Source organism: Anolis carolinensis, unplaced genomic scaffold (assembly GCF_035594765.1).
Source record: "Anolis carolinensis isolate JA03-04 unplaced genomic scaffold, rAnoCar3.1.pri scaffold_7, whole genome shotgun sequence".
NCBI lineage: Eukaryota > Metazoa > Chordata > Lepidosauria > Squamata > Dactyloidae > Anolis > Anolis carolinensis.
In genome coordinates, this window is record NW_026943818.1 from 22374436 (window position 1) to 22399614 (window position 25179).

Here is a 25179-nt window from a genome sequence, read left to right on the forward strand (position 1 = left end):
TATTTTCAAATAAGAGCAGGCTGGGAAAGTAACTCTGGTGGACTACAACTCTCATAGCTCCCCAGCAGCTAAGATTCTGTGTTGTGGCCAAAAGAAATTACTCTCCCGTGCACCACTCTAGGCCCAGACTGCTGGTTTTTTACTTGAGAATCCTTGTTTTATAACATCAGATGACTAAGATGTATAGCCGACAAATGGGAAAAGCTTATGGTCCCACTTAATGTTTGTTTCCCTCTATCTCAACATCACTTCGGCTTTGCTTCCTTGCATCCTTCTAATGCTTTATCAGATTTGAGACAGTTCAGAGTTCGTATATCCCAGGGCGTTTGTGCCTCTCTCTGTGCTGGTCATGAACCGTAACAAAACCTTGTTGTTACCGAGTTAGTATAAGTTGAACTCAGAAGGATGCCCTAATTAGTTGTATTCCCTAATTGCCAGTAAATTTATCAGAACACATTGATTAGTAATATGAGTCCACTAGAAGGGACTTAATGATCTGCTTTAAAACTGAATGCCTATCTTTTAGGATCACGCAAGTAAATATTAGTGATGAACAGATTTGCTTTAATGTGTTGTCGAAGGTTTTCATGGCCGGAAACACTGGCTCGCTGTGAGTTTTCCGGGCTGCGTGGCCTTGTTCCAGAAGCATTCTCTCTTGACTTTTCACCCACATCTATGGCAGAAATTTTGCCGACTGATTTCCTTAGTTTGGGATCTCAGTGTTGTCTATTTTATTTTATAGTATTTTTACTCCTTACCCATACATTATCTCTAGGTTTGCCTTCTCCAGCACTTTAACGGGATAATAGTCCCTGGTATCTACCTCTCTCCTAATTTGCATCGTACACTATCTGCACTTTTCTAGCCCACTCCTCTTTTAGGAGCCAACCCAGGTTTTTTTTTACCAAAGTATGTTTATTGTTTATTTGTATATGTGATTTTATCTGTTATTGATTTGTTTTCTACTATTCAGTTTTATATTGTTTGTTGCCTGGCCCTGGCCCCTTGTAATCCGCCCCGAGTCCCCTCGGGGAGATGGGGTGGGGTATAAAAATAAAATTATTATTGTATGACACAGCAAACAAGATAGAAATGCTGGATTTCGTATCACAAAATCACAAGTCGAACACTTCCCAAGTGTCTAGGACTGTGTGATGTATTTTCGGATGATGCGTGCAGATCCCAATAGGGTGGCCTTTGCAGTTGGCAGATCGTAATTTTGTCAATGTCTATTGTTTCCAAATGCCGGCTGAGATCTTTTGGCACGGCACCCAGTGTGCCCATCACCACCGGGACCACCTGCACTGGTTTCTGCCAGAGTCTTCGCAGTTCGATCTTGAGGTCCTGATAGCGGTTGAGTTTTTCCTGTTGTTTTTCGTCAATGCGACTGTCACCTGGGATGGCAACATCAATGATCCAAACCTTTTTCTTTTCCACAACTGTGATATCTGGTGTGTTGTGTTCCAGAACTTTGTCAGTCTGTATTATTATTATTTTATTATGACACAGCAAACAAGATAAATATGCTGGATTTCGTATCACAGAATCACAAGTCGAACACTTCCCAAGTGTCTAGGACTGTGAGATGTATTTTTGGATAATGTATGCAGATCCCAGTAGGGTGGCATTATTATTATTATTATTATTATTATTATTATTATTATTATTATTATTATTACATCCTCAGAGAGTGTGAGGTGTTGGAAACTAGGCACGTGGATTTATATATCTATGGAATTTCAGGGTGGGTGACAGAACTACAATCAGAAAACAGGGAAATTCCAGGCATGAAACAATCAGCTAACCTCCCAACAAAGGATTCCCCCAGGCAGGAAGCAGCCAGGCTTTGAAGCTGAAAGGCCATTCAATGCTAAGGTGGCCAGTTGCAACATTTACAGACAAGTGTTATTTCTGCCACCTTGGACATCATTCCACAGATATATAAACCCCACTTGCCTACTTTCCAACGGACCTCACAACCTCTGTTGATGCCTGCCATAGATGTGGGTGAAACGTGAGGAGAGAATGCTTCTGGAACATGGCTATGCAGCCCAGAAAACTCACAGCAATCCAGGTTTGCTTTAATTTTTTTCTGCATACTGGCCAGCTGTTTAGTGTTAAGGTTTGGTGATGAATTGGTGTTTTGCTCCTTAGGATGAAGGACAGAGACAGGGAGGCAATCCTCACATTCACCCTTTGCCGTGTCACAGTTCTGGACTCTGCTCCTTTGGCCACGGCTGCTATGGCTGGCCACCTGCCACTTTTGGGCTCTCCCCACAAGGCTCTCGGGATCTGTACTAGCTTGGCTTGGTGTTTTTCAGGCCTCTTGAGATGAAACCACAGAGTGCAACATGTCGCTGAATGAAAAACGACCCTCGCTCTGTAATTGTCCCCAAGAACGTTAAGATTCTTTCTGAACTGGATAGTGGAACTGGTGGTCGAAGATTTGTGAGCTTCAGACCAGTTCGCAGGTCGGCATATTTCTATCTCAACGAGCCTTATAGATCCTTTTGACACCTGAGATAAAAGGGGTGACTAGGGGAGAAGACAGTGGTGGAAAGAAATTAAGCAATATTAGATTCTGTTATTGGATGCAAACAGTTCTTAACGTTGTTAGACTAAAATGTCACTAAGCACCAAAATTTGAAAAAACAAAAACAAAACACCCTCCAAGCTTATTTGAATTTCAGGTTTAACCACAGGAAATGATTTTTGAAAAACCACAAAAAGTTAGTTTCCTTCATTGTTTTAGGTAAAGTTTAGTAGATGCCTGGACCAAAGTTTTACTGGATATACGTGAAGGGGGCCGGGAGTCCTTCAACCCCGTATGGCTTTTAATAACATACCTGGTTTCCCCTATGAATTGTTAAGGACCCCTCCCCATGCAAACCGTACTGCTTGTCTTCCTGCTTCTTCCTCTCCCAACCCACCCCACCTACAAAAACTGAAAGATTTTTTAAAACAGGTTCTTTCTCAAAATATTGCTCCACAGACGCCACTCGGACAGGTTTCACCTTTTTTTTTTTTTGCATCTTTCTTTTAAAAATAGCACTTTCCTATCTAAGTCCAGTGAGTCAATGGCAGTTTCCAGTTACAATGAGCCAGCGGAGCTCTAAGCTACGTGTATGACGTATGGGAGGAAAGAGCAGGGATGAGTGTGTTTGTGACGTTGCTTAGTGTGACTGGCGTGCCAGCCCTTGGTTTTATTATTATTATTATTTTGAGATCAAAACGCTTTTTATTCCTAGGATCTATTTACATGAGTGGGCATTCCACAATCGTGTTAAGAGTTCTGAAATGCTCGCTCTGAGTTATCTGAGTTACTTCTCATTCTGTGAATGCCTAACCTAACTATTTGGAGAAGCCGGGGGAATACGAGGGAGAGGGTTATTTTTGACAGCTCCAAAGCAGCCGTGGGTCTGGTAAACAGTGACTGTGCCTCAGCATCAGGAGAAGGCTCTCCCCATGGCCCTGGCGGCAACTAGAGAAGCCCTGCCAGAGCCGGCTCCTTTTCAGCTTATTCCTGCGCCCGTTCAGGCTACCAGGGGGGGAGCACAGGGTTAATCCTTCCGTGCGGGAAAGTGGCCTGTGCTCAAAGAGGAGCAGGTGGAGTTTTGGCTTGAGTCTGGCTAGCCGCTGCCACCGTTTTGTGTCGCAGAAGTGGGAGTGAGAGAAGATGGAAGCTCTTCTTCCCCAGGACAAGAACCATTCACCTCCAAACCCGGTGGAAGTCGGAGATTTGCTCGCCACGGCGCAGGCGTGCAGGCTTGTGGAGCCCAGACTAAGAGGGGAGGACTGGGAACTGCTCTGACCGTCTCCGAGAGATGCACTGTCTGCCGCTGTCTGGTTGTCGGTTGATACGCTGGGGCCCAAGGTTGCTCTCTTTGGTACACCAGCATTCAACCCTTGATCAGGGGACAGGCGTTTGGCACTCTGCTGTTTGCTGGCTTCCATTTTCCTCAGGTCTAAACAGCCTGGGTCTTCCAATATGTTGATCCTGGAGCCTGGGCTCAAAGTAGTTCTGTCTGTGAAAGAATCTACTCTCCCGTCGTATCCTAGATCAGCAGGTGCCGAGACCTGGTGCTGAGGCCATGGCCTCTTGCAGTCGCCGTGGTTTTCCTTGTCATCTCCGTTGTCTTCTTGTCCACCTTGGAACGAGTTCTCTGTCCACTCGGATTCCTCGCTAACGCTCACTGCTTTATTCATGTCCCTGAGAAAGACCACAATGACAGTGATGTTGTCACTCGATCCCGCATCTCGTGCTGAGGCCACTAACTTGTGGGCCACCATACTGCTGTCGCCGTTGTTTTCCTTCAGGTGGTCGGCCACCACCTTCACGGCTTCATCGGGGTTCACTGTGTCATAGAAACCATCGCAGGCTAAAATGAGGTAGTCTTCTGATCCATCCAGAACCAAGGAAGCAGAATCCGCATCTCCACAGATGTATGGCTTGTGCTCAGCATCCCCTAAAGGCAATGGACAAAGAAAGACAAAGATGGGTGAACCTATCTCTAGAGCTGGCCCTAGGTATTTCTCAAGTGTAGGCGAACAGAATTTTGGCACCCCACCCCCCAAACCAATCACTGAAAAATAAAAGCGTTGAATAAGCGAAAATGTTTGATAATAAGGAGGGATTAAGGAAAAGCCTATTAAACATCAAATTACATTAAGATTTTACAAATTAAGCACTAAAACATGTTTTACAACAGGAGACAGGAGTTGCCTCGATGGCGGCCCCAACAAGATGACGCCACAGGCAACTGCCTAGTTGGCCTGGTGGTTGAACCGCCTCTGCCTATCTCTAAACAAGGGAAGCTAATGAATTTTCCTTACATCATGGCTTACAGTAGCAAGACTGTTGGAAGTGCGAGGACTGTTCAGAGATCTGACTGCTGTGATGTCTCCCATATTACACTCAAGGGCCCCAACTGTAACTGACCACTTAAGGTTCCTTGAAAAGCTACCAGCACCACAAGCCGTGATCCTATATTGCTTCAGAGTTATGGTACATCTGGTAATATCACAGGGCTTTTGGATGGTCACATACAGTCTACTGTTTTGACCCTAGTCTCCTTCCTAGACTTCACTGTCTTTGCCTTGACTCTGTGTGGGTTTATTCACAAAATACCCTCCTCGTAAACGTAACTTATTGGCAGCAGCGTGACCCAGCACCAGTAGCCAAAAGTGACAAAAAGATAAAAAGACTTCCTTTGGAGGCTTTTCTTTGTCGCAAAATAATATGGCTGCACTATTTACAGAAATAAGGTTTTCCTAACACAAATACAGTTCTTTATACTTCCTTTGGGCCCCTGGTGGCACAGTGTGTTAAAGCGCTGAGCTGCTGAACTTGCGGACCAAAATGTCCCAGGTTCAAATCCTGGGAGCGGAATGAGCGCCCGCTGTTAGCCCCAGCTCCTGCCAACCTAGCAGTTCGAAAACACGTGTAGATCAATAGGTACCACTCTGGCGGGAAGGTAACGGCGCTCCATGCAGTTATGCTGGCCACATGACCTTGGAGATGTCTATGGACAACGCCGGCTCTTCGGCTTAGAAATGGAGATGAGCACCAACCCCCAGAGTTGGTCATGACTGGACTTAACGTTAGGGGAAACCTTTACCTTATACTTCCTTCTTTGCTTCCACGCTGGGCTTCTTTCTCATGCAGATAAACAGCTTCGCTCTCACAGAGCCTCCTCTCACAAGGAACTTACACAGCAGCCTTCACACTGGAGCTTTATACATAGCAGCCTTCACACTGGAGCTTTACACACAGCAGCCTTCACACTGGAGCTTTACACATAGCAGCCTTCACACTGGAGCTTTACACACAGCAGCCTTCACACTGGAGCTTTACACATAGCAGCTTTCACACTGGAGCTTTACACACAGCAGCCTTCACACTGAGCTTTACACACAGCAGCCTTCACACTGGAGCTTTACATATAGCAGCCTTCACACTGGAGCTTCACACACAGCAGCCTTCAACCTGGGGCTTCTCTCATCTAAGTTTCTCACACCAGGCCTTCTCACACAGGGGCCTACTAACACTGAGGCTTCTCTCACACTGAGACCTACCTCACAGACTGACTAGTACTGAAGCGTACTAAGCTACAGGTATGCCTGCTTATATAGAATGCCAGCGTGTGCTGAGTTATGGCATCAATTTAACCCTTTGAGCGCTTGACTCACACTTTTGTCATTAAAAATACCTAGTTAATTTTTAACATTTATGACAGTCTCCACCACAAACCCGTGAGTGGCAAATTTGAAGACTAATAAGGAGGAAAAGATGAGAAAGGGAATTTGTTGACAGCTAGATTTCCTACCAATGGCTCTGGAGACAGACAGGCTCCCGTTGACTCGCCAAGCCCCAAACCAGACCACGCAGCCTCCAAGGGCCTCGATCCGCTTCTTCTCATCCTAAATCAGAAGGTAACACACAAGCTGGTTAGTGTTCTTGCTCTAAAAGATATTGATGTTTGTGTACAGGGACACCACTGCAGTGTAATGTCAGTAGCAGTTTGTTTTCATTTGTTACTTAAGCACATTAGTCATGGATCGAACTGCAGCAACCGTAGACTGTAATTGGAGAGTTAGCATCAGGCTGATTGAGACAAATTTAGGAGTGCAAAGGGAAACACTCCTGTGAGCATCATTCCCATTTTCAGTGTGTTTTCTGGGAATCTCAAGCAAGCTCTTACCTCTCGATCGGGTTTATGAGGCTTCATCAATTCCACCGCTTGACCTCTTCTTACCAGCATCACCTGGGAGTCTCCAAGCCAGGCCACATGTAACATGTTCCCCCGGATGAAGGTCACGACACCTGTTGTCCCGCACCGCAAGCTCTGGAGGGGAAAAAAACGGATCAGTAATCTTGGCATAGGCCAGAGGAAGATGAACAGATGCTTTGTGTATTACAGGCATGGATCAACTATGGCATACAGCAGTGGTTCCCAAACTTATTTGGCCTGCTGCCCCCTGGAAAGAGGGGCGTGTCTTAGAGGGGTGGGTGTGGCTCCTGCTAAAGAGGCGGGGCTGAGCCTCTCCCCTAGTCCAAGATGCAGGGCTGCGAGGGGAGGTGGGTGGGGCCACATATGGGCGGCCAGGACTGGGATGGGCAGAGTTACGAGCTCTGAGGCAGGGCTGAGCTCCTATCCCTGTCCTGTGGCGCCTGCCAGGTCACAGGGGGCGGGGCCTCTTCCCAAGTGCCCAATGGGGCTGAACCTCTATACCCCGCCCCTGTGTTCTAACAAGCGGCTCAGGGGAGGTATATAGAGGCTCAGACCTGTCTCATGCTCTTGGGAAGAGGCCCAGCCCCTAGCCCCACCCTTTAGTCCTAAAAGTCCTCTTAGGAGAGGTAGAGGCTCAGCCCTGTCTCGGGCTCTTGGAAGGAGGCCCCACCCCCTTCCCTAGCTCCGCCCTCTGTGTCCCAACAAGTGCCTCAGGAGAGGTATAGATGCTCAGCCCTGTCTCACGCTCTTGGGAAGAAGCCACGCCCACTCCTCTAGCTCCGCCCCCTGTGTCCTAACAGGCGCCTCAGGTGCTCAGCCCTGTCTCTGGCACTTGGGAAGAGGCCCCACCCCTCTTCTGGCCCCACCCCGTGTCCTAATAGGTGCCATCATTGCTCCCCTGGATCGCTCCAGCGCCCACCGGGAATCACTGGCATACAGCAATGAAGAGTAAAAAACAACGAGTTCATTTGCTGCTTTAAGCTATCAGTAATAAACAAATGTTATCAGGTTGCTCCAAACCAACGTACAGTTTTAATTGATCCCCCCCAAGTATGGTGGATGCCTTAATTGTTGGATTATGGTTGTATGTGTATGAAATGTAAATCAAGTGTTTCTGCTGTGTGTTTCAGCAATGAAACAGTTAACAGCAGGCCAGTTTTAACTGACAGCCTGCTATGACCTATCAGGCATGATTTCCGGCCTTGGAGGTCGGCAACTTCCTTCGAACTGAGGAATGTGGTTTCTTATCTCTGAGTGTGTTGAGCTGGTGCTTGCTGGAGCGAAGAGGCTGTAGGGAAATGCCATCTCAGAGCAATGGCTTTTGGTGTGCTTTGTAAATATGTATTATAGATATTGAAATAAATGTTTGGACTTCAGACTACGGATGTGTTTGAGTCTGACATTGAACAGGAATTGGTGAGGCAGACGATTGCAACCAATTCATCAAGGTGCTGGAGAAGATGATTGATGGAGTTTGAAGAAACCTACCCAGCATGCACACTGACCTCCCAGGCCGACACAGTGAATCAGGTTGCTGACCAACCCCACAGCCCACCACTGCCCCACATTTCTGATGCTTGTGCACCTCTCTGGCCGCCTTCTGCACAAAGCGCTCGTCTGTCACCCGGAAGGCCTTGCAAAGCGCCTCTGCGGGGTCATGCTGGAACATCTCTTGGTGCACTAGGTTCACGTGGAGGTGAATGGAAGCATAGATGGCCGCGTCGACTCCACCGTGGCCATCGAACACTGCAAAATAAGCCTGCTCCTCTTGATCCTGCCGAAAGAAGTATATGGAAATGAGAAAATCCAGAAAGGGATATGCTTTACTGATTCACGTTGCATTTAAATACGGAGGGCAGCCAACCCCAGAGGTCATCCAGTCTGACCCAGTCCCCTTTGCAGAATGAATGGCGCGAATTAAAGACGCATGGCCCGTCATCACACAGGCTCTTGAAGAGGCCAAGGCAGCTTACAAACACCAAGCGGACAAACACAGGAGACCAGATTGGGACCTCAAGGCAGGACAACAGGTATACCTCTCCACCAAATACCTCAAAGGTAGACAGCCAACCAAGAAGTTGGCTGCCAGATACACTGGTCAAAAGACTAGTAAATGAAGTCACCGCAGAACTAGAACTCCCTCAATCCTACAGAATGATTCACCCAGTTTTCCACTTCAGTCTCCTCAAACCAGCTCCCGAGAGCTCCCAATGGCACCCAGTCAAGTCCCTGCCTCCACCCATCATGATAGGGGGCAACCAACACTATGAGGTGGTGGAGTCAGGAAAACACCCTCCAGTATTTCGTCAGGTGGAAGTATTTTCCTCTCAGTGAATCAGAATGGGTAAGGGTTTATGACATAAATGCACCCACACCCACACCCATCAAGAAGTTTCACGCTCAAAACCCACACAAACCTCTGTACAAGGGGGGAGGACTGTCTTTGGAAGGGTAAATCTCCAATCTTTGACATCTCCAGTGGGCTGACAAAGAACAGATGCCAGCCATAAAACCTGGTATGTGAGAGCCCCTATATAAATGGGCCAAAGAGAAGGTTCTGGTATTCTGCACAGTAAAACCTGTTGGAATCTACCAGCGTGTGTCTTGGTGCTTTTCCTGGAGGAAGACTGACCCACAGCACAACTGGGAGAAGAGAACCCGACACTACTTTAGATAAAGAACAGGTTGAGCAAAGTCCTGCAGGACCAGTGAGAACAAGAATAAATGGATTCCACAGGTTGCATTTCTCCATGTAGTTGTTTTAGGGCCATCAGGTGTTTCAATCTTAGTAGGTTTAACTACAGGTCCAGCAACTGATACTATTATTCTCTTGAAAAATACACTCCAGGGTTCTCGTGTCTTATCTCAAATTGTGAAGTTAGCCGTCTTTCAAGAACTCTGTACCTCAAGGTTGAAGAGGGTGTTGAAGTCTGGAATGCAGACGTGCTTGTCCTCCATCTTTCGCCGCATGTTCTTAATGGCATGAATGGATGTTTCGTAATAGCGGTGAGGCTTTGGCTGGAGGGGGAAGTCTTTCACCCAACTGCTGCAGGTGTCGTGGAGTTTGCTGAACACCGTGCGGGCCAGCTTCTCAGTCTGCACCTCTACAAGAAGCAAGGAAAATATGTTTAAAAACTCATTAAGAAATTGAAACTAAGGAGCTGGAGTATGTTGTCAAGGTGCTTGTGATTTTCTTTTTTTTCTATTTGAATAGCCATTTGATCTGATCTGGTGGAGTAATAGGGTGCTAATGCAGCATTCCTAAACTACTTCACTCCATAGATGTCTATCATCTATAGCAGTGATGGCCAACCTATGACACGCATGTCAGCACTGACACGCCTAGCCATTTTTGCTGACATGCTGCTGCCCGCAGATTGATTGGATGACTATGTCTTTTGTGGCCAAATTTGGTGTGATTTGGTCCAGTGGTTTTGTTGTTTACTCCATGGGAATTATGATATACACACACACACACACACACACACACACACACACACACACACACACACAGTAGAGTCTCACTAATCCAAGCCTCGCTTATCCAAGCCTCTGGATAATCCAAGCCATTTTTGTAGTCAGTGTTTTCAATATACAGTAGAGTCTCACTTATCCAACGTTCTGGATTATCCAACACATTTTTGTAGTCAATGTTTTCAATACATTGTGATATTTTGGGGCTAAATTAGTAAATACAGTAGTTACTACATAGCATTACTGCGTATTGAACTACTTTTTCTGTCAAATTTGTTGTATAACATGATGTTTTGATGCTTAATTTGTAAAATCATAACCTATTTTGATGTTTAATAGGCTTTTTCTTAATCTCTCCTTATTATACAACATATTCGCTTATCCAACGTTCTGCTGGCCCGTTTATGTTGGATAAGTGAGACTCTACTGTATTGTGATATTTTGGTGCTAAATTTGTAAATACAGTAATTACAACATAACATTACTGCGTATTGAACTACTTTTTCTGTCAAATTTGTTGTATAACATGAAGTTTTGGTGCTTAATTTGTAAAATCATAACCTAATTTGATGTTTAATAGGCTTTTCCTTAATCCCTCCTTATTATCCAAGTTATTCGCTTATCCAAGCTTCTGCCGGCCCGTTTAGCTTGGATAAGTGAGACTCTACTGTATACACACACACACACACACACACACATACATACACACACACACACACACACACACACACACACACACACAGTAGAGTCTCACTTATCCAACATAAACGGGCCGGCAGAACGTTGGATAAACGAATATGTTGGATAATAAGGAGGGCTTAAGGAAAAGCCTATTACACATCAAATTAGGTTATGATTTTACAAATTAAGCACCAATAATAATGCTATGTAGTAATTACTGTATTTATGAATTTAGCACCAAAATATCATGATTTATGGAAAACATCGACTACAGAAATGTGTTGGATAATCCAGAACGTTGGACAAGCGAATGTTGGATAAGTGAGACTCTACTGTATTAAGAAGACTATTTATTTAATCAAACCATTCTGAATACCATTGCTATTTATGAATCAGATTGAATCAAATTAAATCAGGCCCCTTGTGTCCCTTTAGTTGTATCACTGATTCCCATAACTTTTGATCCAAGTCCCGGGCTGTGGCGCAGGCTGGAGAGCAAGCCAGCTGCAACCAGCTGCAATGAATCACTCTGACCAGGAGGTCATGAGTTTGAGGCCCGCTCGGAGCCTATGTTTGTCTTGTCTTTGTTCTATGTTAAAAGGCATTGAATGTTTGCTTATATGTGTAATGTGATCTGCCCTGAGTCCCCTTCGGGCTGAGAAGGGCGGAATATAAATGCTGTAAATAAATAAATAAGTCTTAACTCTAGTCCTTGAAGCTTTTTAATGGAAAAATAGATCCAGGTATTTAATGTGTCTGCCATTTAATTCTTCAAATATAATTTTCACTCCGCTGTTTTGTAACTTTGGGTGTCTAGGATTCAATAAACCTTCCTGGTCATGTCTGGCTCTTACAGAACCTGACAAAAAACTGATTTCTGGGATCTTTTGGTCCTGACACAAGCTATTTTTACCAGGTACATGGAGAGAACATGCGTACTTCCTTGGTGTAGCTCTGTCGCATTGCGCCCCTCGGTGTGTGTGCCGCTTGCTCTTTTCTATTCGTGTACGAGCACCCACCCAAGATGCCTTCCTGGCAGCAGGCCACGGTAGTTATGCCTGAGTGACAGCATGGGGATTTGCCGGCTTTTCTAGAGTGGGCAGAAATGAGTGGAAACACCGAAGCTCCACATTTAGCACATCCCATCAGAGCTTTAGTGGGATTTTCTGAAATGTGCAAAGCTGACGTGAGGCAGTGCCCTTTTTCTGAAGGGAAGCTTTGTAATCAAAGGAAGACACTGACAGAAGGTGCCCGTTTGCTGCGCTCGCTCTCTAAATGCAGCTTTCCTGTGGCGAGCGCACAGGTTTTGCATCATCAATAATTACGTTTTCGGATAGGTGTTTGAAAAGACCCTCCATGGCCTGTCCGCCCCGATGCAGCTGTAAATTTATTTATTTATTCATTTATTTATTTACAGTATTTATATTCCGCCCTTCTCACCCCGAAGGGGACTCAGGGCGGATCACATTATGTACATATAGGGCAAACATTCAATGCCTTAACATAGAACAAAGACAAAGACAAACGCGGTGCTCCGAGCTGGCCTCGAACTCATGACCTCTTGGTCAGAGCAATTTGTTGCAGCTGGTTGCTCAACAGCCTGCGCCACAGCTCTAAATTACAGTAGAGTCTCGCTTATCCAACGTAAACGGGCCGGATAAGTGCCTGGAAATCCACACCAGCCAGCAAAAATGTACAACCTTCAACATGCGCAAGGAAGGAGACAAATGCTTCTTTCTAGGGCAACCTTTTGCGCTTGGTGTGTCAAAATTCACCAAAAAACCTAGCATGACTTGGGTGGTGTGTCACTTTGAGAAAAAAACCCCATAATTTCGCAATATGTATAGTTTAAATAACAAAAATGTATAATTGTAATATATAACCGTATTTAATAAATCAAAAACTATTTACTACCCTTATTTCCATGTACAACCATCTATGGTACCTCTTGCAGTTTCCACGCTGATTTCTCTGTATTGTAGTTTCAGTGTAGTCATGAATAATGAATAATATAATAATAATATAATGGTAATAATATGATAATATACTACAATAATAATAGAATAATAATAGAATGATATAATATATACAGTAGAGTCTCACTTATCCAACATAAACGGGCCGGCAGAACTCTCCCTACTTTATTGTATCAAGAACCCCATGAGGTTAGGTTAAGAGTGACCAGCTGGAGTTGTTCATTTCAGCTGTATTTGTCTGTTATATTTGTATGCTAACCAGTCAGAAATTATATAATACATCCTTGTTCCTAAAGCAATGGCAGATTAAAATTTAGTCTCTCATTGCTTTATTATTACAGTAGAGTCTCGCTTATCCAACGTAAACGGGCCGGCAGAATGTTGGATAAGTGAATATGTTGGATAATAAGGAGAGATTAAGAAAAAGCCTATTAAACATCAAATTAGGTTATGATTTTACAAATTAAGCACCAAAACATCATGTTATACAATGAATTTTAGAGGAAAAAGTAGTTCAATATACAGTAATGCTATGTAGTAATTACTGTATTTACGAATTTAGCACCAAAATATCACGATGTATTGAAAACATTGACTACAAAAATGCGTTGGATAATCCAGAACGTTGGATAAGCGAGTGTTGGATAAGTGAGACTCTACTGTATTACAAAACTCTAAAATCAAAACAGTAGATGGGAACCAACACTCTGAGGGCAGAGGGCAGCTAATGACTGAACAAAGGATGCCCCCAGGCAAGAGACAAAAACCTTTCCAATGCTAATTAGGGTGATTAACTGAAACATTAATGCTGGCTTCCCAGTGACAAAGGACTCTTGCCACACCCTGGACTCTACACAGATATATATTCTTTCCTTTCCTTACTTAGTTTCTCCATACCTCACAACCTCTGAGGATGACTGCCATAGATGTGGGCGAAACGTCAGGAGAGAATACTTCTGGAACATGGCCACACAGCCCGAAAGACATACAACAACCCAAGATACTTATTGTTGAGCATTCAGCTCACAGCAAGCAGAGTGTGAAGTGCCATGTGGCTATAAAGAATTCAGAGCTTAGGAGGCAAAGATACCAAAGAGTCCAATCTTAAAAATCACAAAAGTTTACTTACAATAAAAATAACTACAGTAGAGTTTCACTTATCCAACATTCACTTATTCAACGTTTTGGATTATCCAACGCAGTCTGCCTCCCACCCAGATCCATAGCTCTTTCTCTAGGAAGCAAGGACTGAATATTTTACAGATTTAATTTTCGACAATGTTGTTACTCTGCGTTCATTTTATGCAATTCTATCTTTATATGTAGTCAATTTGTTAGTGGTCAATGTTTTTGTAGTCAATATTTTCAATACATTGCGATGTTTTGGTGTTAAATTCGTAATTATTACATAACGTTACCATGCATTGAACTGCTTTTTCTGTCGCTGTGTTGTAAAACATGGTGCTTAATTTGTAAAATTATAACATTTTTTATTGGTCTTTTTATATTGTTGTGTCTGGGCTTGGCCCCATGTAAGCCGCCCCGAGTCCCTTCGGGGAGATGGGGTGGGGTATAAGAAATAATAATAATAATAATAATAATAATAATAATAATAATAATAATAATAATAATAATAATAGCAACAACAACAACAACATAATTTGACGTTTAATAGGCTTTTCTTTAATCCATTCTTATTATCTAACATTTTCACTTATCCAACATTCTGCCGGCCTGTTTATGTTGGATAAATAAGTGAGACTCTACTGTAACTACATTTCTTATTGGATAAAGAAATGAGTCCGAGCTATTCTAACACCCATCTCTTCTAAGGTTTGAAGAGAGAGAGAAAAACGCCAATCATTACATGTCTCCTGACACACAAGCAGAGAGAGATCTCAAAGTGCACAGTACATTCACTACGTACTAAAGTCAGAAATAAAGGCTTGCAGTAGAAAAGTATCCAATTGGGCCCAATTCACTGTGTAAGCTCCATCTGAGCCATTATTTGAAGCCTCACAGGAAATCAGTACAACCAGATGTGGTGACTTATTATGACCCAGTGGAGACAAGGGCCATGTATTTGTGTTTCTTACCAGTGCTTCTTGTTGGATTATGGTTGTATGTGTATGAAATGTAAATCAAGTGTTTCTGCTGTTTTTGCAAGAGTGTGTGTTTCAGCAATGAAACAGTTAACAGCAGGCTAGTTAGACTGACAGCCTGCTTGTTGACCTATCAGGCATGATTTCCGGCCTTGGAAGTCGGGAACTTCCTTTGGACTGAGGAATGTGTTTCTTATCTCTGTGAGTTGAGCTGTGCTTGCTGAGCGAAGAGGCTATAGAAGAATGTCAGCTCAGAGCGATGGCTTTTGCTATGCTTTGTAAATATGTATTATAGATATTGAATAAATGTTTGGACTTCAGACAACAGATGTCTTTGAGTCTGACATTGAAAAGAGGAATTGGTGATGCAGACGATTGCAACCAATTCATCAGGGTGCTGGAGAAGATGATCGATGGAGTTTGAAGAAACCCACCCAACACGCACCCTGACCCCACGCTGACACTTCTGCACTCACAGATTGAAAAACATCTTGGAGGATGCTTGTTTCCAGTACAGCTGTAATACTGGAAGCAAAAAGAGCCGTTTCCCTCCCAAGTCTCCCAAGAAGCTTGGCACCAGCTGGGATTTGAACCAGAGGCCACCCAGAGGCACATTTTAGCCGCTGGCCCATGACGGCTCTCATGTTTTGGCACAGGGCTCCAACACCACCATCTGTCACCAGGTTGTGGGCAATGATCCGTGTTTCCAGGCCACTCTCTGCCACGTCAAGGTGTTTTTGGCTCTGCGCACCAAGGTTTCCTGAGCAGGGCAGCTTCCTCAAATATTCTGTGTAGGTGATTAGTCTGAAAAATGTCAACATTTCCTTGGAGGCTGTCAAATATTTACGCGAGTTTAAGAGATCTCAATTTGGAACTAATGAGGGCTGCTCAGCCAGAACAATGACAAATCTGCTTCATTCACCTGCAAAGGATGTGAAAGGCAGCAGCGCTTGCAAACTAGTCATTTCTCAACCTTGCGCTTGCAGAATCCCAACGAATCTGCTTTTTAATCGTTCAGTAAAGACTAAGAAAGGATGACAATGTCTTTTTTTTCTCGGCTGAACAAACAACCTGCCACCTTATTCTGGGAGATGCCATCTTTCATAGTAATGAGCATTTTGAAGGGGTACAGAGAGGCTGAGTCAGCAGGAGCTTGAACAAATAATAACATGTGGCCTTGAGCAGATAGATGGAAAGTTGGGCTGGATTACAAACTAGCTTGGGGACCCGGCGTTGCCCGGGTTATTTGAAAAAGGCATTATTTGTCTTTGATTGTTAGGTATTCCCAGAATCGTGGGTCAATCATCCCCAAACCCTGCCAGTATTCAAAGTTGGACATTTTGGGTCTGTGTCCCAAGTGTGGTCCAGATCTGTCATTGGCTGGTCATTGCCTGGCTGCAGTGCTCTCTGGATGGGGGTGAACTGCTATGTTCAGTTGGTCATGAGGTTTCTCTGTGCAAAGTCCATTGTTGGTGGGGGTCACTGTTTCTCTGGATGCAAGTGAACTATAAGTCCCTTTCCCCCAAACTTGTCCTATATGCTCTTTTGGTTATGGGGGCTCTTTGTGCCACATTTTGTCCTGGTCCATCATCAGAGTGGTTCGGAGAGCTCATTCATTGCAGGTGAACGATAAATCCCAGGACGTGCTGCTCCCAAATGTCCAGGCCAATTCTGTTGGATTATGGTTGTATGTGTATGAAATGTTAACCAAATGTTTTCTGCTGTTAGGCAAGAGTATGTGTTTCAGCAATGTTTCAGCTAGTTAGACTGACAGCCTGCTATGACCTATCAGGCATGATTTCCGGCCTTTGGAGGTCGGACTGAGGAATGTGCTTTCTTATCTCTGTGTGTGTTGAGCTGGTGCTTGCCAAGCGAAGAGGCTATAGAAGAATGCCAGCTCAGAGCGATGGCTTTTGCTGTGCTTTGTAAATATGTTTGCAGATGTTGAAATAAATGTTTGGACTTTAGACCACAGATGTCTTTGAGTTTGACATTGAAGAGAGGAATTGGTGTGGCAGACGATTGCAACCAATTCATCAGGGTGCTAGTGTGCAGCAGAGGATCGATGGTGTTTGAAGATACCCACACAACATGCACCCTGACCACCACGCTGTCAAATTCCCCTCAAAACCCACCAGTATTCAAATCTAGGCACATCAGGGATGCATGGCAAGTTTGGCCCAGAGCCATCATTGTTTGGGTTCAGAGCATTCTGGGTGTAGGTGAACTACAACTCCTCTACATTCCCCAGTAGTAGTCACAGGGCTCTGACTTGATGCAGGGTGAACTACAACTTCCACCATGTGGAGTCAATCCCCCAAACTCCTCCAGGAAGTGTAGTTGTGCTGTGTTTGTTCTGGAGACAGATTTGAAAGGGAAGGGCAGTGGGCGGGGTCATGCAAATTCCACACCAATGGAGAACCCTGGGATGCCTGCCTGTGGTGGAGGAAAATGCAAAATCTAGGGTGAAATGGTCCCCAAATGAAAGCATTCCTTGGGTGGTGGGCCGTAGTGTTTGGGAGGACATTGGCAGGGGTTGGGATACATGTTGATGGAGCTCGCTGTAACCGTAATGTCAGTGGAAAAGAGTGACTTGCTGGCTCCTCAGCACTGGGAACTATAGCCTGTTTGTGGAGACCGGAGGCTGTCTGTGTGAACAGACAGCCGTGCCACATACACACATACGGGTTTTCACTGTTATTATAGATATAGATATAGATCGATAGATACAGATATAGATAATAGGGAACCAAAGAGGAATGCGAGACACCGAAGAAACTGATTTCCAGAAATTTTAGCGTCCCACTTGCACCCCCAGTTTGACACACCACTACAATATAGTGTCAGTTTTGCTTTTGCAGGGTATTTGAAAGCCCAGCAAGAGGGCTATCTGCCATGACAACATCCACATAGTTCATAGAGGCACTTACGTATGATCCCATCTGGGCTGTCTGAATGTTTGGGCAAGTAGAGGGCTGAGAGGTCACTCTGCAGGACTTCATCTGCTGTGGCCCGGGCCAATGCAGCCGCCAGGAGGGAAGGACAGTTACTGGGGAAAAAAGAAGAGAGTTGATAAGATAACAGTATGATACAGGACAGCAAAGGCTACACTACGCAAGTGTACGATGCTTAATCATTTTGCAAATATAATGCTATGATTAGTACAGTATAGTTCTTTTGCTCTCTCCTGAAAACCACAGATAGCTGGATCTGAAAGAAACTTAAAGAAACTCTCTCTGTTCTGTATTTTTTGGGGGAGCAATTGTTTGTTGTTTGTGCAGAGAACTTGGCAAGGTGTTGTTTAATGCTTTCATGGCCGGAATCACTGGGTTGCTGTGAGTTTTCTGGGCTGTATAGCCATGCTCCAGAAGGTGTTAGCTGGCCCTGACGGTTTCTTGTCTGGAATTAAAAAAAACTCTAAAGTCAGGACAGTAAAGAACAACATTCAGAAAATGGGAATTCCAGACAAGAAACTGTTAATGTGGGATTTGTGTATTGGTAGTGTTTAAATGAAATTTGTGTCTTGCCAGTATTGCATACTGATTGCATTATCCAGACTGTACTATAGTCTGTAAAGAGTTACAGTAGAGTCTCACTTATCCAACATAAACGGGCCGGCAGAAGGTTGGATAAGTGAATATGTTGGATAATAAGGAGGCATTAAAGAAAAGCCTATTAAACATCAAATTAGTTTATGATTTTACAAATTAAGCACCAAAACATCATGTTATACAAAAAATTTGACAGAAAAAGTAGTTCAATACGCAGTAATGCTATGTAGTAATTACTGTATTTACGAATTTAGCACCAAAATATGATATATTGAAAACATTGACTACAAAAATGTGTTGGATAATCCAGAATGTTGGATAAGCGAGTGTTGGATAAGTGAGAATCTACTGTAATTACTAAGAATCTGGGATGACCTTGATGTGTGGCTGGAGCTGGGGAGTATCCAGACACAAGTGTGTGTGCATTGCTGATTGCATCAGTTCTGTTCAGTTCTGTTCTGTTCTGAGTCGAGTCGAGTGCTGTCTGCTGAGAGTCAAGTCCTGTGTCCATTGTCTACAAGTCTGTTTGTCTTGATTACTGCTTTCAGTAAAACTTGTATATAGTTCTACCATCGTCTCTGATGTCTCTTCGTTCAGTGTTCCACTCACTCCATCCAACTGCTGCTGCGCTGCTTCAATTACTCAGACAGAAACAATCAGGGCCAGCTAACACCTCCCAACAAAGGATTCCCTCAGGCAGGAAGCAGCCAGGCTTTGAATCTGCACAGCCATTAAATGCTAATCAAGCCAGCCAATTGCAACATTCAGAGACAAGAGTTCTTTCTCTCAACCTGAACTTTCCACAGATATATAAACCCCACTTGCTGTTGCACCTCAGGCTAAGTTCATCTTGCTTTAGATACCCAGTCAGACACAAGGAAAGTCTTTTGAGGTTTTTATGAAGCAAAGCAGGATATAATTCAAGCAAGCAATCAAAAAGGTAGTTCAAAGATATAAGGAAATAGTCAATAAGAATCTGATTGTTCACAATGCAAAGAAATGTCAATTAATCCATGGTGCAAGGTCCAAAGGTCCAAAGAGCATAGCAAGAACAATAATCCACAAGGCAAGGCAATAGTCCATATAGTCCCAGAACAAGATCCAGAATCCAGGGGTCCAAGAGCAATAATTCACAAGGCAAGGCAATAGTCCATAGAGTCCAAGAACAAGATCCTAAATCCAGAGGTCCAATAGAGTCCAAGAACAAGGTCCAAGATACAAAGATCCAAGAATCCAAGAACAAGGCCCAAAATCCAAAGATCCAAGAACACAGACGAAGAGCGCAGCGCATCCACCTAGATAAAGCGAGGAAATTGCTTTGACAAGGAGCAGTCTGCAAAGCATCCTTTTAATAACAACTTATAAAGGCGTTTCTTTTCCCACAGCTGGTTTCTCTTTTTCGCGCCAAACGCTCACTTCTTCGAACCTGGGAACCCATCCAAGACAAACGGTCCTCTTTGGATAGTTCATTGCTTGTGCTACCGTTATCTTACACCTGGCATGGAGCTGAATCTACTCCCTCATTTCTCAACGGTTCTCCCTCATTATTTCTCAAGGGAATGTCAGCCTGCCCTGGGTTCAGCAGGTCATCCTGCTCAAACTGAAACTGCAAATCTCCGGCCTCTGAGCCAGACTCCATCTCTGAACCATCTTCTGCCTCTGGCAGCTCTTGAATCTCAAATCCAGAATCCCCTTCATCTTCATCGTGAATCTGACCAGCCCGTGGCTGGATCACAATACTTGCCTAGTTTCCAACAGACTTCACCACCTCTAAGGATGCGTGCCATAGATATGGGCATAAGGTCAGGACAGAATGCTTCTGGAACATGGCCACTTGGAGCAACCCACTTGGCAAGGTGTTTTATATGTGACACGAGATAACTGTTCACTTTGGTCAGCAGTCTCTCTCCAAGGTGTCAGAAAGCAGTCAACTTGGGGACACTGAACCTGACGCAGGCAAAGCAGCCAAAACCCATCCCTTTCTAGAGTCCCTTCCCTCAGTACTGGTCAGATTATTGGTTTTATGGCCACCGGCACTCTTTCGAAACTGTACATTTAGAGTGCCATTATGCAAGCGACTTATACCATAAGTGCGCAGGCTAAATCTCCTGGCTATTTCAATTTTTAGAATTCTATGTTTATGTAATTTACTTAAAGATGGGGTTAAAAATAAAATAAAACCAGCCGTACCCAGCAAATAATACCCTATCAAGAGTGACGTTCCAGCCTTTTAACTCGGATACCTTCCACGCACACACCGTTTCCCAGCACTGGGCTTGTGCCGTCTACCCACACAGCTTTCAGCTTTAACCTGTGTGTTAATGAAGCTCGCCCCGCAGGAAATGTCAAGAGACTTTGGGCGAATGTTTCCTCACGCTGAGCGAGTCCTTAGATACCATTTAGCACAGAGCAAGAGGCTGGAAATCCACACCAGCCAGCAAAAAGGTACAACCTTCAACATGCGCAAGGAAGGAGAGAAATGCTTCTTTCTAGGGCAACGATGGGCAAGCTTTTGTGCTTGGTGTGTCAAAATTCACCAAAAAAACTAGCATGACTTGGGTAGTGTGTCACTTTGAGAAAAAAACCCATAATTTTGCAATATGTATAGTTTAAATAACAAAAATGTATAATTGTAATATATAACTGTACTTAATAAATCAAAAACTATTTACTACCCTTATTTCCATGTACAACGATCTATGGTACCTCTTGCAGTTTCCACACTGATTTCTCTCTATTCTAGTTTCAATGGAGTCATGAATAATGAATAATATAATAGTAATAAGATGATAATATACTACAATAATAATAGAATGATATTATATATATATATGTATATGTATATGTATTTTATTGTATGACACAGCAAACAAGATAGATATGCTGGATTTCGTATCACAAAATGACAAGTCGAACACTTCCCAAGTGTCTAGGACTGTGTGATGTATTTTCAGATGATGCGTGCAGATCCTAGTAGGGTGGCCTTTTGCAGTTGGCGGATCGTAATTTTGTCAATGTCTATTGTTTCCAAATGCCGGCTGAGATCTTTTGGCACGGCACCCAATGTGCCCATCACCACCGGGACCACCTGCACAGGTTTCTGCCAGAGTCTTTGAAGTTCAATCTTGAGGTCCTGATAGCGGCTGAGTTTTTCCTGTTGTTTTTCATCAATGCGGCTGTCACCTGGGATGGCAACATCAATGATCCAAATCTTTTTCTTTTCCACAACTGTGATGTCTGGTGTGTTGTGTTCCAGAACTTTGTCAGTCTGGATTCGGAAGTCCCACAGTATCTTTGCGTGCTCATTCTCCAATACTTTTGCAGGTTTGTGACCCACCAGTTCTTTGCTGCTGGGAGGTGGTACTTGAGGCATAAGTTCCAATTAATCATTTGGGCCACATAGTTGTGCCTCTGTTTGTAGTCTGTCTGCGCGATTTTCTTACAGCAGCTGAGGATATGATGAATGGTTTCGTCGGTTTCCTTGCACAGTCTGCATTTTGGGTCATCAGCTGATTTTTCGATCTTGGCCTTAATTGCATTTGTTCTGATGACTTGCTCCTGGGCTGCAAGGATCAGACCTTCTGTCTCCTTCTTCAGTGTCCCATTCGTGAGCCAGAGCCAGGTCTTCTCCTTATCAGCTTTTCTTTCAATTTTGTCAAGGAACTTTCCATGCAATGTTTTGTTGTGCCAGCTGTCAGCTCTAGTTTGTAGTGCGGTTTTCTTGTACTGGTTTTTTGTCTGCTGTGCTTTGAGGAGTTTCTGATTTTTGACTTCAAAGATTATTATTATTATTATTATTATTATTATTATTATTATTATTATTATTATTATTTCAGAGCTCCCTGCTTGAGTAGTGATGGCACAATCATCAGCATAGATGAAACTCTCTGTCCCTTCTGGAAGCTGAGAGCTGATACATTATTGCCGCTAACAAAATCCAAATTTAAAATTTACTACGGACAAGACACTTGTTTTACTTACCCCTATCCTCGTTCAAACCTTACTTTAGAAAATTACTAATTTTAACCTTTTTACTCTGTATTTGTCTAGGAGCGCGTTATTAGGCCGCAGGTCGGGATGTTTTATATCTTTACATGGTTTTATTGTATGTATGCGTAAGTGTGTCTGTATTGTATGTTTTACATGTTTTGATATGGTCAAAAGTGACTAATCAATAAAGAATTGTTCTTGTTGTTGTCCGTTCTGGTAGTGGCTTATCATGTTGAACATGGATTGAGCAAGCACTAAATGGACCATCCATTATAGCAGCACTAGTCAAAGAGGTGATTAATGGACCTGTGCTAGTTCTTGTCAATTTCCAGTAAAAGACAACTGCATCCCGTGGGCACAAATATGGCTCCATTCCCTAAAAAAATATCAGAATCCCACATCAGTATTACACATAACTAGAGATGGAAATGGCTGGTATGCAAACTCTGCCTAACTCATAGCTTGTTATGAGTCTGTTCTGAGCACACGCGCAAAAGATGCGCCTCGCTGAAGCTGCCCACTTATTTCCCTTGCCACGCTGCCCACTACACAAGCGACTCCGGATGTTCTCCCCAGAAATGAGATGGTTCCGAACGTCTCTCCTTCTGACTCTTTGGCTGACGGAGGCATTTGGTGCAACACCCACAGCGGCGGCAACACTCTCTGCAGTGCTGGGAATCGTGCCACTGAGCCGGGAGGCGGGGAGCTTCCACCGTTTCGCTTTGGAGGGAAGCAGTCTGAAGCCGGGCCCACGTCACCTCATTACATTTGCTTGCGCTAATGGCGCCATGCCTCCGTGAGCCAGTCATGGAGTGGGGAAGAGCTCTTTTGCTCTACCCCTCCCCTTCCTTCACACTGTTCTATTTCTGTTCTAAGCCTGGTTTAAGAAACCTACCAAGCCGTGGCATATTTAACTCTGTGTTGGTCTGAAAAGGCTGTCATTTGTACAACTTGATGGGGGGGGGGGGAGAATACGAGAAAGCCCTGTTCAGCCACATCGGGATATTCCCTCTTCTAATAATACCAACAGCCTGCGACTGAATTAATTGCCTTTGACATCTGTACATTGTAAATCTTCTTAGGAAGGCTTCCCAGGACTGCAGAGCAAGCAGCTAAGTGATCAGATGAGGGCTGTCCCTTTGCTTCTGACTGGCACCAGCCACAATCTCTTCCCAGAGGCTTTGGTTAAGGAACCTTAACGGGATTTTTTCTTGCTGGCAGACCAGGCTAGACACGAATCTTTCGGCCGGACAGTGGAGGGAATCCCAAGTGGTTCTGTGCATCTCACATCCGGAGGCTCCACTGTTACGCCAGACTTAAAGACTGACTAAATGGAAGCCTTGACAGCTTCCATCACCGGGATGATCCCTGACATATGTCAAAATAGAGATGTATAATCTCTGCATATGAAAGGAAATGCGTTATTTTCTCCATCCATGCAGGCAAAGGGTCATGTGCCAAACATACAGCCTTTGCTGTATGTCTGCCTTCAAGCCACCCGTTGCCACGGATTTGGGAGGTTGTTCTTAGGCAAGGAATTACTGAGGTATATTTCCAAAACAAGCCACTGGCATGACAACCTAAGCTATGGCCAGCAATAGAGAAATGGAGAAAGAAGACCAATACTCTAAAATCAAAACAAAACTCTAAAATCAAAACAGTAGATGGGAACCAACACTCTGAAGGCTAATGACTGAACAAAGGATGCCTCCAGGCAAGAGACAAAAACCTTTCCAATGCTAATTAGGGTGATTAACTGAAACATGAATGCTGGCTTCCCAGTGACAAAGGACTCTTGCCACACCCTGGACTCTACACAGATATATTCTTTCCTTTCCTTACTTAGTTTATCCATACCTCACAACCTCTGAGGATGCCTGCCATAGATGTGGGCGAAACGTCCGGAGAGAATACTTCTGGAACACGGCCACACAGCCCGAAAGACATACAACAACCCTGTGATCCCGGCCATGAAAGCCTTCGACAATACAAGACCAATACAGCTGGTTTTGTTTTTGAGGCTGTTAACATGCGGAATGAGCGTCCGCTGTTAGCCCCAGCTTCTGCCAACCTAGCAGTTCGAAAACATGCAAATGTTGGACCTTACAGCTGCATTTGACACCGTGGACCATGACTTGCTGATCCATCGATTGGCTATGTCTGGTGTACGAGGTTTAGCTCTTCAATGGTTCAATTTGTTTCTCCGGGACCGGAGACAGATGGTGGAGTGGTCAGGCCAAAGCTCTGAGAGCTCCTGCCTTTGCTGTGGAGTTCCCCAGGGTGCTATCCTTTCGCCCCTGTTATTTAACATCTACGTCCGACCACTTGCTGGACTAGTGCGGAGCTTTGGGTATGCAGATGATACCCAGCTACTCTTGCGTCTCGAACCTGGGACAACCACGATTCCCGAGAACTTTAAGCTGTGTTTGGAAGCAGTGATGAGTTGGCTGCGAGCGAGTAGACTAAAAGTGAATCCCGCAAAAACTGAGATACTCTGGCCCGGCCAGCCACCAGAGTTAATCCAGTCACTGCCTGACTTTGATGGGAAAGTTCTGGTTCCGTCTGCGACTGTTAAAAGCCTTGGGGTTGTGTTGGACTCATCGCTGACGATGGAGGCCCAGATCACTGCCATAAGGAAGCAGGCCTTTTTTCATCTTCGCCAGGCAAGGAAATT

At 44.2% G+C, this 25179-nt stretch overlaps 1 protein-coding gene across 1 annotated transcript in view; it reads right to left on the minus strand.

Moving 5' to 3' along the window:
- Window positions 1-3203: 3203 nt before the first annotated feature.
- ppm1e (protein phosphatase, Mg2+/Mn2+ dependent 1E) overlaps window positions 3204-25179 on the minus strand; it is a 102847-nt gene continuing 80871 nt past the window's right edge. Inside the window, exons 2-7 of the mRNA XM_062958940.1 lie at window positions 17895-18013; window positions 9636-9835; window positions 8317-8505; window positions 6702-6845; window positions 6327-6420; window positions 3204-4466 (exon numbers count right to left, since the gene is read on the minus strand). Of these exons, the coding sequence (XP_062815010.1) occupies window positions 3388-4466; window positions 6327-6420; window positions 6702-6845; window positions 8317-8505; window positions 9636-9835; window positions 17895-18013 (1825 nt within the window). The 3' untranslated portion in view covers window positions 3204-3387. The remainder of the gene's footprint in view (window positions 4467-6326; window positions 6421-6701; window positions 6846-8316; window positions 8506-9635; window positions 9836-17894; window positions 18014-25179) is intronic.